The 20,783-nt window shown below is 38.1% G+C and overlaps 1 protein-coding gene across 2 annotated transcripts in view; it reads left to right on the forward strand.

Annotated features, from left to right (window-relative positions):
• The first annotated feature begins 3,409 nt into the window (after positions 1-3,409).
• pex5la (peroxisomal biogenesis factor 5-like a) overlaps positions 3,410-20,783 on the forward strand; it is a 163,665-nt gene continuing 146,291 nt past the window's right edge. For both annotated transcript variants that reach the window (XM_072572565.1, XM_072572566.1), the window contains exon 1: positions 3,410-3,586. In XM_072572565.1, the coding sequence (XP_072428666.1) occupies positions 3,566-3,586 (21 nt within the window). In that variant the 5' untranslated portion in view covers positions 3,410-3,565. The remainder of the gene's footprint in view (positions 3,587-20,783) is intronic.

The raw sequence follows: 20,783 nt of genomic DNA on the forward strand, positions 1-20,783 counted from the left end.
TCCTATTTGTTGCATAATACAAAATCTGGTATCGTCTGCTCACTGGTTAACTCCAGAATGAGTTATTCTGAGAAACAGTCCCAAAACCAGGAAAGAAAAATCCTGGAATTAAGAATCTAACAATGACCATTAATCCAGTGTTGGAAAAACCCATCTGGTTCACTAATGTCATTTAGGGAAGGAAACTGTCATCCTTGTCTGGTCTGGCCTACATATGACTCCAGACTCATAGCAATGTGGTTGACTCTTAACTCCTCTCTGGGCAATTAGGGAAGGGCAATAAATGCTGGGCTAACCAGTGATGCCCATATCCAGTGAATGAATTTTTTAAAAGTTGCCTTATATCAATTTACATATATCTCAGGTAATTATCAATCTGTTTATCAATTATCAAGGCTCCACTTCCTAATTTGGTGTCCAACTATACAAAACCTTTCTCCTTAACTTGCCTATGTCAGTGGTACCTACATGGTAACTGATTCCTCCCTCTCCCAATGGAAGTTGCTCTCCAACCTTAAGCAGATGTCTCAAACCATGGCATCAGGCAGGAAACACAGCGTTATGAAATCTTGCTCTTTGCTGCAGTGTCAATCCTTCTCATGTCTCCCAATATTTGTTTTTGCTCCCCCAACATGAATGGCTTCCTGGACATGATATCATAAGGTCCCTCCAGGTCTCATTGTCATCCAAGCAAGCTGAAATAATTTCAAACCTGTTGGACAATTGCAAATCTTCCTGCTCTCCAGGTCCCATTGTCTACCTCAGCTACAGATATTCTCCTCTGTCCCTGACCACTAATCAAATCAAATCCACACTTCATCCTAAATGACATGATGTCTCCTCATGCAAAATATCCAGGTATATTTAATTAACCTGAAGTGTCACAATATCTACAGCTCAGCCTCCAGTTCAGTGTTTTTGTACTAAAGCTCCTTGAGCTTCAAACACTTGCTGAACATGTTTGTGCTAGAACTCACTGGCACCCAAAGTTTCCCATATGCTGCAGCATTGATACAGCACCTGTCCTGCCATCCTCAACATGTTTCAATTAACCAATGAATTATAAAACCAGAAGACACAGGAGCAGAAATTATGCCATTCAGCCCATCGAGTCTGCTCCACCATTCACTCATGGCTGATCAGTTTCTCAACCCCATTCTCCTGCTTTCTCCTCGTAACCCTTGATCCCCCTGACAATCAAGAACCTATTTATCTCCGTATTAAATATACTCAATGACTTGGCCTCCACAGTCTTCTATGGCAGTCAATTCTATAGAATTGTGGCTTAAGAAGTTTCTCCTTATCTCCATTCTAAAAGGTCTTCCCTTTACTCTAAGGCTGTGCCCTTAGGTTCTAGTCTCTCCTACTAAAGGAAGCATCTTCCCAACATCCACTCTGTCCAGGCCATTCAGTATTCTGTAAGCTTCAATTAGATACCCCCCTCATCCTTCCAAACCCCATCAAGAATAAACCCTGAGTATTCAAATGTTCATCATTCCTGGGACCATTATTTATTTTATTTCACGTTTATTTTCTTAGCCTTATCAGCAGTTCCTATAATATTCAAATTTCATCCTCTTAGCAGATTCCTACCACTTAATAAAGAGAACCAATTCTTTGGAAAGTGAAGAAGTTAGGAGAAGCTAAGGTACACCAACTTCCTCTGTATATCCCAGCATTCTGCTCAAAGTCATATTCGGTGCTAAGTCTCACTAAAATGCCTCTACGTATATACTTTGAACTAGCACAGCTCCAGCTACAAAAAAATTTAAATTGGTTTCTATAATTGACTAACCTCAGCTGCTCTGAATTAGAAAGTTTATACATCCCTGCTTAAGCCCAGACTAAATGTAGAATTTAAACAGCAAATTACAGATCACTATGAAGTACAAATATTTAGAAAGAGATCAAGATTGCCCTTACTCACCCATCTCTCAGCCTTTTGCTTAAAATCACACCCAGACTTAACGTTTTCTTCATCCTGATAAACAATTACTAAGGCTAACTAGTCAATGGATCTTGTAACTATTGATATCACACAAATAAACTGCCTCTTGCGGTTTAAATAAATGCCTCTTTTTGTTAATACATAGCAGTTATTCATTCGCTGACTGTTAGCTAAACAGGTTCTTAGATACAGTAGGAAGGAGGATAGGTGGTGGCACACTACCCCAACTACAGACTGCCAGTGTCTTGTAAACATAGACAAATGGAATAATGTAATCCTACCGAATGTAAACCATGTTAAACATTAGAATACTTTCAGTACTGAGTTGTGCACTGAGTGACAATCTGGATAAGCTAGCTTTTTGGCACCAGTGAGAATAGGGAAGAGGTTTATTGTCATTTTGACAGAGAACATTGAATGCCTATCTCATGGTGCCAATATCACAGTCATGTGGCTGCATCCCAGAACTCCCACTGTTCTGTATGAGAACCCACGCTGCAGTATTGAGATGCTTTTGAAACTCCTATCTGTCCTTGCCTTTAGAGTTTAATAGTTGATGAAAATGCGGAAAGCCAGTCAAAATGAAAGGAGTCAGAGTTTTGATTAAATTCAGTTGACATTAGAGTTCCATAGTTGACTCCGTGCAGTCTCACTGACAGCTTTATTTATAGCCCTTCCCAAATATTCCATTCAAATGGGCACAAGACTTCTCCATGCCGTCTCCATTTATGCAAATTTCCAATGCATTGATGTATTCAGGTATTCCAGTGCACTGAGGTGGTTATACCTTTGATGGCTGGGACCTTGAATCACCATGTTTCCAGGACATTAGATTGTGAGCTCCCTTTGCAGAAAGTTGATTTTTGAGCTACTATACTTTGCTGCTTGGCATTTGGTGATTCTCCCAATGCAGGTTCCTCTAGCTGATTTTTTACATTACCTGGCTACCAGGTTTTACTTGGCGTGTTCAGGAAGTTTCATTTTTAATGGGAAGGGGCGGGGACGGGTTAGATGCTCTTTGGTTGTGCAGAGTTCCACTATGGCCCGTACCGATGATGCCTTTAACTTTCCCAATTTGGCAACAACGTCCTTTATTTTGCCAGCGCACCTTGTACTGAATGAAAATGTGTTTGACTTGTTTTCATTGTGATGCAACTCACAACTTTAGTGCTCGCTATATAAAACATGCAATCGACCCAGGTCATCAGCGGGAAGGAACAAGGTGATAACTCGCTGTATACGGTTGAGATTGGAAGTTAGAGAGACCTCACATACATCCTCCTGCCTGTGTGCGCGGCTCTCCGGGTACAGGCAACGCAGTTGCGGGCTCGACCTGCTGACCTCCAGGCTGATAAGATACTTGTCCGTGACATTGTGACGGAACACGCACAGCTCCCGAACCGGGCACGTGAGGAGGAGACTGACAGCGAGGAAGAGAAAGGGGGGCGGGTTCAATCCCAGCGCCGGCCCCAAGCAGCACGGACACACAGCTTTAGTCACTTTCCCAGTCACCTCTGAAGAGAGAGCCTGTAAAAGCTGTAAACTGCACATCAGCCCCGACTGCTTCCAGACAGACAGCAAGCGTGCAGTTCGTCTGCAGTAAAGAATCCATTCAGGATGTACCAGGGGCACATGCAGGTCAGTCAGAATGCAGCCGAATATGTGTTTGTGTAATTTTATTTTTTTTTAAAAAAAATCAAATTCGAGGTAACCTCAGCATGAACGTTGGCTTTCAATGGTCAAATGCAATTCAGAGCGAAACGAGAAAATGGCATGCAAAATGATAAGGAAAATGATTGTCAAGGTGATCTGGCTGTGATAGTTACAGAATGATATCCAATAAAACACAAGTTTTCAGTTGTGCCTTCAGGATGGATTGACAGGCATATCATCGGTGGTTAAATTAATACGCGTGTATGTTATCAATGACAGCAGCTTACTTTAGCATAAACTGGATCGTAATTCCACATTATGAAGAAGGTTAGCATGAACTGCGGTGTAGCTTACATCTAGTACATGTTTTAATACATTTAAGTATTACGCAGAAATATGATGCCTGACTCTCGTCGATTCAAGGGCAAGGTATAATAGATGGGAGGCAGAAAAGCCTCTGCCACGTTTTGCACGTTTTAATGCAAATGCTTAGTTGCTGAAGAAAAGGCAGAAATGTACAATGTATGTCTTGCAGATACAGTAAGGTGTCGCCGCGTGTATAACATGGACGCATCGTATATTTGAGACAATAAATAGCTATTACAGGCGTCACAAATTAAACATGCATGAGTTTTGAGAGGGTGTTGTATTAAACAAACCAACTGATCAATGCTTGGATTGGAAATCTTGGTGTGAATGATTGTCACTGTTTCTGTACAGAAGCACTGGATTCCCAGTGATGATGATAATTTAGAATTTTCACATTTATTCTTGCTCACATATTTCGTCCCGACATAATTTCTTCCCAATAGTTTTGTACACAATAAAGCAATTTTCTTATTTATTGCGTGTATCGATCTTATCATTTATCTATGTTCCGCACGAACTGTTACATCAGAACCCTGTCAATACAGGCAACAGGCTGGTAGACTTCATTGTCCTTTCATCGCTCTTTAACTGTGGGAAAACTTCTGTACTGACATGTTTTAGCAACACAGGAAAGTGACGTTATTCAGGTACTGTGCAATTTTGTTGTGAAAATAATATAAATGCGCAGTCTGACTTTTTACACTGCTGGGCTGTCAGAACTTGATTGCCCCAGAATTTTGCTTATCCTTCCACCAAAAATTCACAAATACGTATGAGATCAGATATTCTATGGAAAGTAGGCATTACGACCACATTTTTTTCTCATTTAATGGAATTATTATTAGGCATGTATTTGATGTTGCAGTTTTTCCCAAATGGTTTGTCTCTGTATATTTACAGGGATTACTGAGATCAGGTGTGACTAATATTCATTTTCAGTACAGGGTGGTCACAGATCGGATGCCTCAAATTAATACCTTGACAATTAATGCAAAAACAGGCAGTTTGACCATACACTTTCACACAATCCAGTGTTCATGAATTTGTATTTGAAATAATTACTTCAGCTTCCACCTTGATAGCACGCTTCTTAGTTCTTTGTTACACATTGACCCCATTTATTGATTAAAGATGATAGCAACATACAGCATTGTCTTGAGAAATTATGTAACACATTAATGGCAATTTGAGAACTATACAGTATCGTTTATTTGATAGTTATACTTGAAATATTTCTTCTGTACAAATTTTCATCCAATCTTTTGTTTCTTCCTGTAAACTACTTAAGTTCAGTGGAGAAAATACTCATTTAAGTTAATGGGGTAAAAAAGAGTGATGTTGCATCAATGTCATATTCTGTGACTATTAATTTTCATTTTATATAATTTAATACTTTCTGTATAACACGATTAGCTAAAATCAAAGCACTTCACTACATTCACATCATACAGATTTAAGTAAGGTGAAAAACTAAATTGCTTTTCTCCTTGTCTAAAATTGAGTCTGCATTAGGGGCATGAATGTTTATAAGCACTTGATTTCTTTCACTGCAAATTTATTTGCGAATAATGACCGCAAAGAACTTAGATATCATGCAAAATTATAGTCTTAAGGGACCAATTATGAGATGTGTTCAGTTCATGCATTTTACCCACCTTGACAAATTTAAAGATTACGAACAGGATTTCATGAACACAATTGTAACACTTTCTTAGAAGTTTCTGACATAAAAAGTGGTGTGAGGGTAACTTCAAAAGAGCTTTCTTTTGTTCAAAAAAAGTGCCACTTTTTAAAAATTAATTGACTGAATATTCAAATCAATGCATCTCCCGTATACTCATGATTAAAAACTGACTGGGAAGAGTCAATTATAAAACATAGGAGCAGAAATGAGGCCATTTGGCCCATCAAGTCTGCTCCACCATTCAATCATGGCTGATAAAATTCTCCACCTATTCTCTTGCTTTCTCCCCATAACCCTTGATCCCCTTGACAGTCAAGAAGCTATGTATCTCAGTCTGAAATCTACTCAATGACTTGGCATCTATAACCTTCTGTGGCAATGAATGTCATAGATTCAGCACTCACTGGCTGAAGAAGGTTCTCCTTTATCTTTAGTCTAAAGGATCTTCCCTTTTACTCCAAGGCTGTGCCCTTACGTCCTAGTCTCTCCTACCAATAGAAATATCTTCCCAATTTCCACTCTGTCCAGACCGTTCAGTATTCTGTAAGTTTCAATTAGATCTCCCCTCATCATTCTAATCTCCATCGAATATAGACACAGAGTCCTCGAACGTTCCTCATATGTTAAGCACTTCATTCCTGGGATCATTCTTGTGAAGGTCCTCTGGGCCCACTCCAGGGAGAATTCTGAAGTATTGGGCCCAGAATTGCTCGCAGTATGCTAAATGTTGTCTGACCAGAGCTTTATAAAGCCTCTGAAGTACATCCCTGCTTTTATATTCTAGTTCTCTCAAAATAAATGCCATTATTAAATTTGCCTTCGTAATTACTGACTCAACCTACACGTTTACCTTGAGAGAATCCTGGATGAGAACTCCCAAGTCCTTTTGCACTTCAGATTTCTGAATTTTCTCCTCATTTAGAAGATGGTCTATACCTCTATTCTTCTTACCAAAGTGCACAGCCTCACCTTTTCCCACATTGTAGTCCATCTGCCTTTCCTTTGCCTATGCTTCTAACTTGTCCAAATCATTCTACAGCCCCCCTGACTCCTGAATAGTACCTGTCCCTCTACCTATCTTTGTATCTTCTGCAAATTTAGATAGAATTCCCTCAGTTCCTTCATCTAGATCATGAATGTATAAAGTGAAAAGTTGTGGTTTCAACAATGACTCTTGCGGAATACCACTAGTCATCCTGAGAAGGATCCTTTTTATCCCTAATGTCTGCTTTCTGCCAGACAGCCATCTCCGAACCAGACTAGTACCTTGCCATTAATACCATAGGCCCATATCTTACTCAGCAGCCTCTTATGCAGCACCTTGTCAAAGGCTATCTGGAAGTCCAGGTAGATAACATCCATTGGCTCTGCTTGGTCTAACCTGCTCATTACCTCCTCAAAGAATTCTCGCAGATTTGTCAGAAAAGACCTCCCCTTGATGAAACCATACTGACTTTGCCCTCTTTTTATCATGCACTTCAAAGTATTCAGAAATATCTTCCTTCAAAATCAAAAGTGGACTCCAAAATCTTACCAACAACTGAGGTCAGGCTAATTGGCCTGTAATTTCCCATCTTTTGCATTACTCCTTTTTAAACAGTGGGGGAAATTAGCAATTTTCCAGTCCTCTGGGACCCACTGTGACTCCAGTGATTCCTGAAAAGATCATCACTAATGCCTCCACTAACTCTACAGATATCTCCTTCAGAAGTATTATTAAGTATGGTAAAACTGAATATTTTGGAAACTTAAAATATTGTCCTTGTAGCTCTGATTATTGATCACTATGTAAAAGACAACAAAATGAACAAAACAATCTTAAAATGCAGACATTATGGGAATGCCATTAGATTAGTAATCTGGAGTGACAGACTGATGTTCTGGGGACCCTGGTTCAGATCCCACGGTGGTGGATGGTAGAGTTTAATTTCATAAAAAGAATAGAATTAAGCCGTGACTCTACCTGATTCATTGATGTCCTTTTGAGAGTGAGTCCAGCCACCAGAAGACTCCAGATCCACCAGCATAATTGTAGTTGAATCTGAACTGGCCAAGCAAGCCACACAGTTCAAACGTAAATAGGGATGGGCAATCAATGCTGACCCAGCCAGTGATGTTCACACTCCATGAATAAATAAGAGTAATGTGTCATCAATTTCAGAAGTAAGATAAGCAATGTACTCTTTTAAGAAAAATCGATAGTTTTCTGCTAAGCTCTTAGGTATAATAAATCTAATCAATCTTTTTAGACAACATTTCGATGATTGTGTGAAAATGAAAAGCTTACAACTATTATGTTTTAAACTGTTTTAAACTGTTTTTATTTCTCTCTGACTATTGGGGGGTCCATAATAAAATCCCCAAAAGGTGATCATCCCTTTCTTATTTCTCAGTTACACCCAAATAACTTCCCTGGATGTATTTCCAGGAATATTCTCCCTTAGCACAGCTGTAATGCTATCCCTTATCAAAAATGCCACTCCCCCTCCTCTTTGACCTCCCTTTCTATCCTTCCTGTAGCTTTTGCATTCTGGAACATTTAGCTGCCAGTCCTGCCCATCCCTGAGCCATGTTTCCGTAATTGTTATCATATCCCAGTCGCATGTTCCTAACCATGCCCTGAGTTCATCTGCCTTCCCTGTTAGGCCCCTTACATTGAAATAAATGCAGTTTAATATAATCAATCTTTTTTAGACAACATTTCGATGATTGTGTGAAAATGAAAAGCTTACAACTATTATGTTTTCACCTGTTTTGTTAATACCATGGTTAAAACTTTAATTTTTGCTTAAACTTGTTGTCAAAATATTCAACTGGTTTCTACCTTTTCTATTGAAGTAAATTTTAAAATGACATTTCATCTCAATCCTGAAACAATCCAATGAAAATATATTTAGGTTCTAAAACATTAAATATGTACTTTGTAATGGAAAGAAACCTGTATTAAAGTACAAAAATTCACTCCACAAAAATTCTACAAAAAATTCTACAAGTGCAGTAAAGTGTTTGAATAGGATATTTATTATTTTCTGTGATGCTTTCCATAGTATTGTGACATTGGTTGTTAGTTCTTTCCATTCTACTAATAGGCCTTTTTTTTTGTGCAAATAATCAGTCATCATATGTAAGTTCCAACATAGAGCATCAAGCAGGCTTTTGCTTTTGGAGTGCAGACATTGTAGTGTCACCCAGTAACCACATACACACATTTTCCAAATGTGGTCTCCGGGGAGCAATGCTTAGCATCTCCAGGCTGATATTTACTCTTCCTGGTCTTGCGTCAATGTGTTTCTTTTTGAAAGGTCCTTACAGCCTTTGTGTCAGATCAGGTAACTGAGCACTGATCAGGAATTTATATTTTGCTTTTTGTATAATGAGAGAAATGCATCACTTTTGATGCAGGCATAAGTTTTATATTACCTAATATTGAGTGCATAATTTCATCAGTATGTTTCAAGGCTCAAGTAGTTTAAGAAACTTGTTGAATCCAAGTGTTAGGGGCCGAGAAGTATGTATAGGAATTGTTTTGGAAATAAGCAAACTAAAACAGTAGATAGAGTTCTAATTTGCATTTTACTGGTATCTTGCAAATACTGATTTACATATTTGTCATATTGAACTAAATGGATGAAATAATGGAAATTTCCAATTGAAAGTCAATCATCAACAGCAACAGTGTGTGGTGAAATTGTCTAGCTGAAGAAACACATTAGAGTATGCCACAAACAGTTGACTCACTTCCAGTTTCTCTATTCTTCATGACATCTTGGAGTTGGATTGACAGTTTTACTACAAGCTGACTCCAAGAAGTCATTATTTGCCAGGAAGTGATGAGAGAAGCCTGCTTGATAGGGAAAGGGGAACAGGTACCAGGAACTCTGTAAAACTATGGCCAATTCATCCTGATCAACATGATCAGAACATTTATTGTAAAATGGTTCCAGCCCATTGTCATAATCCTCTTAATTACAATCACACCATACCTCGTCAAATGATGGTTATAACAGTCGAAGCCTTCGATTTAAAAAAAAACAAAGTTTAGTGTCCGGGTAAAATTGCTGGCATTTGCCATTTCAAGTCTGCATTTCCTGGGTACCCATGATAGACAACTCCAATTGCCATTGACTCCTGCAGGACACACAGAAGTGTCTGGTGTATAAAAAAAAGTACACTGATCTTGATTCAGTTCAACAGTTGGTTATTTCTAAGGCTTCAACTGCTGTAACCATCATTTGATGAGGATAGTGTGTAATTGTAATTAAGAGGATTATGATAACAGGTTGAAACCATTTTATAATAAATGTGCTGATCATATTAAGCAGGTCATAGTTTTACCGAGTTTCTGGTACCTGCTCTCCTTTCTCCTTTCTCAGTCACTTGCTGTAGTATAACAGTATCCTTAATCCCTAAATTCCTGAGTTCAACCCTGCACTTGAGGCTTAGTCATCCAAGGTTTGATCTAGCATCTAATGTAATGGACTTTTATATGAACTTTTGTCAACTATCTCAAACATGGGGACTGATCATTCTACTCTCCTAATTACTATAACTTTGCAGTACGTTGGGTGGTGAATTTATTCGTGTCACCATTTCATTGGCTTTAAAGTTTTGATTAATCATGTATTCTTAAATACGTTTTCATAATTGGTATAAACTTAGAACATGGAATAAGTTTTTTTTTCAAAACAAAACAGTAAACTGGCTGCAAGGCATAAGCAGACTGGCTTTGAGCAGTTTTAACAGTTGTCAGGTGGGTTGCTGGATGACACTTCTTATATTCAAAAGTGTGTTTCTTACTAGAACACAGCCTGCCAGGATCTCTGTCTTTGGTTGTGTTGCTTATGAAAGAATAATAAGTAATTCAGTGCTACAAAGCACCGATCTGTTTGTTTAATGTAATCCTATAAAAAAACAAACGTAGAAAATAAGAGTTTGAACAGGCCATTTGGTCCTACAATCCTGATCTGCTGTTCAATATAGAACATAGAACATAGAAAAATACAGCGCAGTATAGGCCCTTCAGCCCTCGATGTTGCGCCGACTGAAGCCTACCTAACCTACACTAGCCCAATAACCTCCATATGCTTGTCCAATGCCCGCTTAAATGACCATAAAGAGGGAGAGTCCACCACTGCTACTGGCAGGGCATTCCATGAACTCACAATCCGCTGAGTAAAAAATCTACCCCTAACATCTGTCCTATACCTACCACCCTTTAATTTAAAGCTGTGTCCCCTAGTAACAGCTGACTTCATTAGCGGAAAAAGGTTCTCACTGTCAACCCTATCTAAACCCCTAATCATCTTGTACAGCTCTATCAAATCTCCCCTAAACCTTCTTTTCTCCAATGAGAAAAGCCCCAAGTGCATCAGCCTTTCCTCATACGATCTTCCTACCATGCCAGGCAACATCCTGGTAAACCTCCTCTGCACTCGTTCCAATGCCTCCACATCCTTCCTGTAGTATGGCGACCAAAACTGCACACAATACTCCAGATGAGGCCGCACCAGAGTCTTACACAACTGCAACATGACCTCAGGACTCCGGAACTCAATTCCTCTACCAATAAAGCCCAGTACACCATATGCCTTCCTCACAGCACTATTTACCTGGGTGGCAACTTTCAAAGATCTGTGTACATGGACACCAAGATCCTGGCTGATTTTCTATCTCAGCACCATACCTCTGGATGCCTTTGTTTAGAAATCCACCTAATTTTTCTTTTAATCTATTTAGTGACTAGAGTCTCGACCACCCTATGTGAAAGAGAAAATCACAGATTCCTACACGAACGAATATCTCCTTCTCTCATCCTCAATGGATCTATCTCATTTATTGAGCCCAAGAATATTTTAACATCTGCCTTAGCAAAAAAAGTCAAGGACTCTATTTCAGCCACCTTTTTAAAGAAGAGAGTTCCAAAGACTCTGAAAGACCCTCTGAGAGAAAAGGTTTCTCACATCTCTGTCTTATATAGATAACGCCATATTTTTAAATGGTAACTTCTAGTTCTAGATTGTCACACGAGAAGAGACATCCTTTCCACATCCACTCTGTCAAGATCTCCAGCATCTTTTATGTTTTAATCAAATCACCTCTTATTCTTCTAAACACAGCAAGTACAAGCCTAACCTCTCTGACCTTTCCTCATAAGACGACCTCCCCATCTCAGATATTAGTGTAATGAACCTTCTCTCAAGTGTTTCCAATATATTACATTCTTCCTTTAAACAAAGATCCCAAAACTGCATGGGGTACTTCAAATGTGATCTCACCAATCTCCCCTGTATAACCGAAGAATAACATCCCAAGTTCATTTAACTTTCCTTGCATAGATAATATTCTGTTAGCTTTGCTAAATACTTGCTTTACTAACATATTTACTGACATTCCCCAGATCCCTCTATCTTCATCTTTAGCTTCATTATGTCATGGGAATGCTGAATACTGACACCAGGAAGGAGGGAATTTTCATTATGATTGGATTCTAATCTAGTGTAACAGATTGCCTGCTCATTATGGAAACCATCTCATTTTCATTCCAATACTTTCAATGAAATGAAAATTGGATGTGTCAGCAATCTCCTCCACCAGCGTACCACACATATTCTTCACACCTGAAATGCAAAAAGTTGCATTTGCCACCACAAGCATCGCTTACTGTGTTGAGCATCAGTGCCAACAGAATGCTTAAAAAAGTGAAGATTGTTTTGGCTTAATACCCATGTAATTTGGTAGAAACCAAAATAACTCTTACAATGTTTGTGTTGACATGAGTACATATCTTTTAAGATATAATTTCAGAAGAATGAAACACAGGATTAACTTTTTATTGTATTGGTAACATGGGCATATTTTGATAAGAGCTGAAAATGTGTTGCTGGAAAAGCGCAGCAGGTCAGGCAGGAATCCTGAAGAAGGGCTTATGCCCGAAATCGTCGATTCTCCTGTTCCTTGGATGCTTTTCCAGCAACACATTTTCAGCTCTAGTCCAGCATCTGCAGTCCTCACTTTCTCCTCGCATATTTTGATAAGGAAACTTATTTCTTTTCAACTTGTTTGTTGTGAGAAAAACTGCTTTTATTATCTCAATCCCAAAACTAACTTCAATGAAACATGTACATGGCATTGAGAAAGAAGTCAAGTAATTTAAGATCAAGCACACGTTTAGTTTCAAAAGGCTTTTCTTTTTGCAGAAAAATGAAAATGGGTCTCATTGCTACAGCGTTTACATCAATATATAATTCAATAACTGTTGTACATATAGATCTATGTTAGTTTCTATGGTACAATGATTAATTGAAGTGGACTGAAATTCCACATTTTATGTGAACTATAGAAGTGGAAAAGATACGTATAAAGAATGTCCCACTTTCACCAGACAGCTTAAACCTCTATAGTAAACTGGATTACTGCACAATGACAACGTGCAAATTTTAAAATAAATTTTAAAAGGTTAATTTTGTGCATGTGTGACCTGTTTGGAACTACCTTTCCTTGCATCACTGATTTTTTTTTTCAATAACTGTTGTCTTGCGCTCAGTGTGAGCTACAAGTAGATTCCAAGCTAAAAATTTGTTTTGGATTTGTGATTTCATGACCAAACACCATTTAGGTTCAGAGTATCTGAGAATATTATTGACATCATACAGCACAGTCCCTTCAGTCCAACCAGTCCATGCCAACCATAATCTGAAACTAAACTGGTCCCACCTGCTTGTGCTTGGCCCACATCCCTCCAAACATTTCTTATTCTTCTTGTACTTCTCCAAATGTCTTTTGAACATTGCAGCTGTACTTGCATCCATCACTTCCTCTGGAACTTCATTCCACACAGGAACCACTCTGTTTAAAAAAAAAGTTGCCCCTCTTGTCATTTTTAAGTTTTTTTTCCTCTCGCCTTAAAACTATGCCCCTAGTTTTGAAACCACTCTAGGGAAAGACACCTGCTATTCACCTTATCGATACCACTCATGATTTTATAAACTCTCTCAGGTCACCCCTCAATCTTCTGTACTCTTGTGCAAAAGGTCCCAGCCTATCTGCATAACTGAAACCCTCCCGTGCCAGCAACATCCTGGTAAATCTTTTCTGAGCCCTCTCCAGCTTAATAATATTCTCCTTATAACAGGGTGACCAGAATTGTACACTGCTCCAGAAGAGGCCTCACCATGATCCTACACAACTTCAACATGATGTTGCAACTCCTATACTCAATGATCTGTGCAATAAATGCCTTCTTAACCACACTATCTATATGTGACACAAGTTTCAAAGAATTATGTTCCTAAACCCCTCAGTCTCTCTGTTCTACAGCCCTACCCAAGGCTGTATTACTAACTGTATAATTCCTGCCCTTGTTTGTTTTACGAAAATGCAAAACCTCGCATTTATCCAAATTAAACTCTAAATGCCACTCCTAAGCACATTGACCTAACTGATCATAATATTCTGATCATCAGTATGAAATGCAGTATTAAACGTTCGTATGGCTCCTTATTATTGAAAAAAAAAATTCTATTACTAAAACAAATTATCAAATAAATGCAATATAAAGTTAAAGAAAAACAGACTCTTCACTGCCTTCAAAATGGTCTGACAAGTTACTCAGTCCAAGGGCCAAATTATGGGAGGATAAAAATTGCTGGTCTTCCCAGCAACGCCAATATTTCATGAAACAATAAAGAATACTCCCTCTTCAGGCCCCCTTCTAAAATCAGCAATATCATGGACAATTGTACATGCATTAATAACATTCAAGATATATCATTTGCACATTGAATATTCCAAAGTAACAAGAAAAATCTCTGGGGATTACACAGAGTGCAGATTCTGCCAAACACATTATTGACAGAGCTCGTGTTGCCTTATGGGTTATTTTCGCACCATGTGACTCACGTCTGTACCTTCTTCATTGTGTCTCTCATCTCCTTTTATTATGTCAATCACCCATTCAAATTTTTGGCTCTGCAAAGCAAGTTAGCTGTTTGGAAATTAACCCTGTCCCCTGAATTGTTGGCATATTGATTGTTGATTTATCTTGCAATCCACAATTGGTGCCAGAACCCCTTTGCAATCAGATTTATTGTTGGCATATATCCTCATCAAGCATTGGAGCCTTCAGACAATTTATCAAATGCCTGGACAGGTCTGGCAATTTACTACAGCCCTGTTCAAAAGAGTTTCTAGCATTGTTGTGGTTCATTTACCTTGCTCTGTAACTGGGACAATGCATGAAGACAGTGTTGGAACAGGGTGTTCAGTATGATATGCGTAAAGGTACTGATGACACACAGAATGGCAAGGTAATGAGAGGAATCAAAAAATGCCTGCAGCTTGAATTGTTCAGCAGCAGCTCATTAAAGAGAATATCAGATGAGCAATCTGTGCTCACCTATATTAACAGTCCTGTCTTTCAACCATACAATCAACAGCATCTGCTCAATATCAACATTGATATTCATGGCACTGAATGTTATAAGATCAGCAACTACTGAAGAAACCATTGTGGCTTCAGTGGTGGCAGAAAGCTTGCTCTTCTTGTAAAAAAAGTGAACAGCTCTGTTTCACTGAAAGAAAAATACAATGCTGGAAATCTGAAATAAGAATGAAAATGCTGGAAAAACTCAGACCAGGCAATATCTCTGGAGAGAAATTATGTAATGTTTCAAGTTGATGACCTATCTACAGATCAATTTATTAACTAATCCAGATAATTACTGAAGAGGTTGTAAAATGGGACGAGAAAAGCTTTTGTGGCATGATGGTAGTGTCCGTACCTCTGGGCCAGGAGACTGGGTTCAAGTCCCATCTCCTCCAGAGCTAAGTAGTAATAACAGATTAGTCAGAAAATGTAAAATGGGAGAAAGAAGGCTGCTTTGGCTCATCAAACAATAATGAGGTGACAATGGCTCCTAATGTCTAAGACCCTGAATTAGATCTCAATGTATTGACATCTGCTGGGGCTATCTGGCCCCAGTGATAGAAGTGTGATTAGGGATGGCATCATGTTACATTCACATTAGAGAGCTGTTACTGGGATATGATTTTGTATAACTGTTGACGAGTTCTAATTTATTTGCTGTTGTAGTCAAAGGTAAAAGTAGCTGATCCCAGAATATGCATGACTCCAATGTGATTCTCCCTGAGAAATGCTGCTACTGGTGCTACATAATACTGAAAGGATCCTGAATTGCAGTTGCCATCGAGATGAACACCATCTCCATAGTTGACTGCAGAATAGTGATGTTGTGTATGAGAATTTCATCATTCTATATAATGCAAAGACCAGCCAAAAATGTTTTGCAATTTCTTGTCATCAGAAGTCTTCATTTTATATTTGGATCCAAATTCCATACCTGTTCTCCTGAAAGATGACCCTCCATTTTGTTTTTCTATTGACCTGATTGCAATACCCACTTATTTCTGCTCACTTGATATAAGGCAAATGTCCATCTAAAGATGTTGGTATAACTGCCAACAGTATTCACTTATCTTACCATGCTGCAAGATTACAATGTCTTGAGTGGTTCAAGTGACAGTTCTTGCCACATATGATGCAAGTTTTATCACAGCATCTGATAAGGATTTCCACATAATATTAGCTCTTGAAGTCTGATGTGCTTTCCTCTTTCCTGTTTTATTTTCTACTTTTCTGCTAATCTTCCTCAATTCTTTTGGTTTCCCAATGTCGTCCAGCTGGCCAGTCTGAGCTGTTGAAAGTGAAATGTTGCTACCTTGTGAATGTGTGTATGTTTCTGTGTTAGTGTGTGTGTCATTTCTTTTGTGGAGCCCTATTTGAGTTTTTCAGTGTGGACTGTGCTACACCAAAATGATTGTGACAATCTCCTGAGTTAGTTAGTGTAATTATAATTCAGCTACCATACCTCTGAATAAAGGTATTTAAGCTTAAATTATTTTGATGCAGGAGTACAGGGCTTTACTAGGGCTTTCCAAAGGATAGTGTGATACACCAAACTGATGGCCACATTGATTAGACCAATGAACATTTAGCTACCTTAAACCTCCAATTTCTTAGCACTGCATTAACTATTACTATACTACACTCGGAACAATGCCAAGTGCCGGAATTGTTGAGGAAACGTTAGGAGAAAAAAAAATAAAATTATTGAAGTGAAGAAAGCTTGGAGAGGGATGCTTCATTTAAAGTAAGTGGAACATACTTGAAGCTTTCTTCCAGATGGCCATGGTGAGAGTTTAAGAAGGTGGAGGAATATCTGTGGCAACAACCTGGAACTGTACTGCTGCTGCTGCAACAACTTGATCTTCCTTTTACAGATGTGAATATTTTTTGATTTTTTTTGTAACTCGGCCGTATTTCACTGTAGCCTGGCTAAGTTAGTAACCTTTTGGCAGCTGATTTAGAAATAGCAGATAGTTACAGTTTGGCCAAAAGTACATGATAAGTGTTGTTTGACTAAAGTGTGAATATTTTGCATTGTTTAGGTGCAATGTAAAAATCGATACCACAATTTTGGTTCAATGGACTGACAGACCAGTTAGTTAATGTGAAATATTCAATCTCTCCTGTTCACCTCTGCTCACTAGAAAGGTTTTGGATGTAAGTTTGCTCGCTGAGCTAGAAGGTTTGTTTTCAGATGTTTCATCACCATACTCGGTAACATCATCAGTGAGTCTCCGGTGAAGGACTAGTGGTATGGCCCGCTTTAAAGATTTTTTTAAAAGTGATGTAATTGTTAGTTGATACATAGTGTTTTCCTTAGTAAATAAGAATCAGCACAAATATACATGTAAGTAAATAAGTGAAGAAAGCACAAAAAAGAAAATAACTGGAAAAGCTTAGCAGGTCTGTGGGGAGATCAGAATTAATGTTTTCGGCCAATGAACCTTCCTCATGCATAAAATCTTTTACTCATGATAGGCAAATATAAAGATTTACTTAGTTATCTTAATGAGTAACTCTATGAATTGAGGATAAGATTATAATGGCTCACAGAGCACTGACAGAAGAGAATAATACTATACAATTTTCATTCGGGCAGCCTGGAGTTATCATTGACGGGTTTTCCTAGTACTGCAGGAGCTCCAGGAAAGACTGTGTCTGGGGAAAGTATCAGCTATAGGGGATATACTGTTCACAGTACAGATAATGCATGCCTTGATACCAAAACTTAAGCCTATTTTAATTTTCTTTCTTTTTTCAAACATTGACTCTATTTGCCTTACTTTATAATAGACATAGAGGTATACAGCATGTAAACAGACCCTTCAGTCCAATTCATTCATGTCGACCAGATATCCTCAGTAAGTCTAGTCCCTTTTGCCAGCATTTGGACGATATCCTTCTAAATCTTTTCCTATGCATATATCCATCCAGATGCATTTTAAATGTTATAATTGTACCAACTCCAGCACATCCTCTGGCAGCTAATTCCATAGGCGCAGCACCCTCTGCATGAAAAAAATGCCCCTTAGACACATTTTATATCTTTCCCTTCTCATCTTCAACCTATTCTCTCATAGCCTTTGGACTCCCCCAGTTGGGGGAAAAGACTTTGTCTATTTACCCTATCCATGCCCCTCATGATTTTATAAACCTCCAGAAGGTCACCCCTCAGCCTCTGTCTCTTCATAGAAAATAGTCCCACCCTTTTCAGCCTCTCCCTATAGCTCAAATCCTCTAACCCTGGCAATATCCTTGTAAATCTTCTCTGAACCCTTTCAAGTTTCACAACATCCTTCCTATAGCAAGGAGACCAAAATTGCACACAGTTTTCCAATAGTGGAATATATGGTTCTTGATTTATACCTTCAACTGGTAAACTTGGGAAATATTTTTTAAAAACTAGCATTACATATTGTCTTCAATCAATACATTTATCTGTTAAATTTAAGTAGCTAATTTGGATTTCGAGAAATAGACAGATTTGCATGCTATTATCGTTTTGACTTCCATTTGATATGTGGACAGTAAGGCCACTGATCCTGTGTTCCTGGAAGACTGAAGTGTATTCCTGTAGGTTTTTTTAATTGATTGTTGCAGGAAGTGGTTTACTGCTTTTCTTGGAAAGTTACAGTGTGTTTAGTAATCTTTACTTCAGACTATAAACTCTCGCCTTAATATATTTTGGTGATCGAAGGGATGAAACAATCACTGTTTACAATAATGTACAATGCTGCTCAGAAATAAATTGTCCCATTTATTTTTAATCAAAATTGTTGATTGTTTATTCTTGTGTTTATTGTTTAATGTTTTTGAAATAAGTAATAGTATTTTAATATTTCATGAGTATTTGAGATCTTGGAAATTCAATCAAGATAAGCAAGTTTTTTTGTGTGTGTGCATGCTTCATCCTTTGCACTTTCTGTATGCAACAAATCACAGAAAACAAAAGACAGCCTTGGTCATTATTGGAAAAAGTTTTTCATACTTAAAAATGGTTCATAAAAATGAATCGGAAAATTTTAAAAAGTGTAATCTGGGCTTCTGTGTATTCTTTTGGTTTTAAAGAAAAACTTTCTAAAATTACAGGTTACGTCTTAATTTAAATTAACAATCTTGGTAACACAATACATGCCAACATGCAAAGCTGAGCTAATTATGGAATATAGGGTTCATTCCTGAAGGTTCAAAGCTACAAATTCAGTTGCAATGTTTTGTGGTGGTACTGAAAAGAAGATGCTATGCAGAACAAACATCCAAGGGAGACTGCATTGTAAGTGGACTTCCAGCAGAAATGTTCTGAGCACTATTGGTGGAGTGATGTTCACCTCTATCTCAAATATAGCTCATTTGTAAACAAGAGAGATTGGGGTTATCGGAGGAAATAAAGCAGATTCTTATTCTCAGTGACAATCTTTTGAAGAGAAACCTGACAAACCAGTTTCATAAATTACTCCCAGAATTCTGTTTGACAACCACATAAGTGTAAACACCCACATGAAAACAGCATCTGTCACTTGATTTGTATATCAGGGTCTTATATCAATTTTAAAAATGGTTCCCCTGTTTCAGGTGAACTATTTGTCTGTTTAAAGGTAGTTCAAACATATTTTATGGTCTTCAGGCAGTCAACAGGGAGGAAATTGTGTTTTTCTTAATTTCCATCTGCCAACTGTCCTAATTATCAGTAGAAGTGGGGTGGTAGGCAATTGACATGACCTAAAATAACATGAACAGGCTCAATCACAGTTTCTTGATGGACATTTTTATTTGTGAAAGTATAATAATAACTGACAACTTGAATATCAATTTGTAAAAGTGAATGAAATGTGCTGTAAAAATTTACATATTTAAATAGAACTGTCGCTACCAGCAGTGGAAAATAATTACTGTGGTAAATGTCATAACCTTAATGGTTAGTCTTTAATTCCTGACTTGAGTAAAATCCAGCTAAAAATCTATGAAAACCACAATAAATTAGAATCTAGTCATATATCTCAACTTTAGTTATGTGCCTCCTGACCACCAAGGTAGTTTTAAGGTGAATTAAGCACTTTTCATGCATTTTAAACTTCTTATTTTGTATGAAATTGCCATTTTAGGAATTGATTAAAGCTCTGAATGAGTAAGTTGAACCTTCAGATAAATTGTGAGTGTTTTTAAGAGAGGAATTAGAAGAAGTGGTGTCTGAGGCAAGGGAACTCTAAATGTTCCTTGTGAGACTCGAGGGATTTTAGTTCCTCATGGAAAGACAAAGTGTTATAGATTTACTGGTTTGGGCATCTTTTGACCCAGAGTTGTCTTTCTCATCACTTAGTGGGAAATAGCAATCACTTCCCCATCCAGACCATTGATTAAAATTGGGATCTGATCTGTATTTTCAAGAAAGACCTTGCCTCAAAAGCTGGCTAAAATGGAAGAAAGGAGGATGCCAAATTACTGCCCATTGAATTCTGCCAGGGTTCAAGTTGTTCATCAAGTCAATAACTCATAAGAAAAGCAATGTTGATTTTGCACATCAACCTCAGAAGGGTTACAAATTTTCTTTTTCACTGTAAACATTCTCCCAACATACAGGGTGAGTAAGTGACTGTTTTGGTCAACAATTCTAATGCATCTCCTCTAGAAAGGTCATGCTTACCAAAGTGTAGTTTAATATACTCTCAAATAGAACCCAAACCTGTGAAAGGTAAGCTGAACGACCT

The sequence above is a fragment of the Chiloscyllium punctatum genome, chromosome 6 (genome assembly GCF_047496795.1).
Source record: "Chiloscyllium punctatum isolate Juve2018m chromosome 6, sChiPun1.3, whole genome shotgun sequence".
In the NCBI taxonomy this organism is placed as follows: domain Eukaryota; kingdom Metazoa; phylum Chordata; class Chondrichthyes; order Orectolobiformes; family Hemiscylliidae; genus Chiloscyllium; species Chiloscyllium punctatum.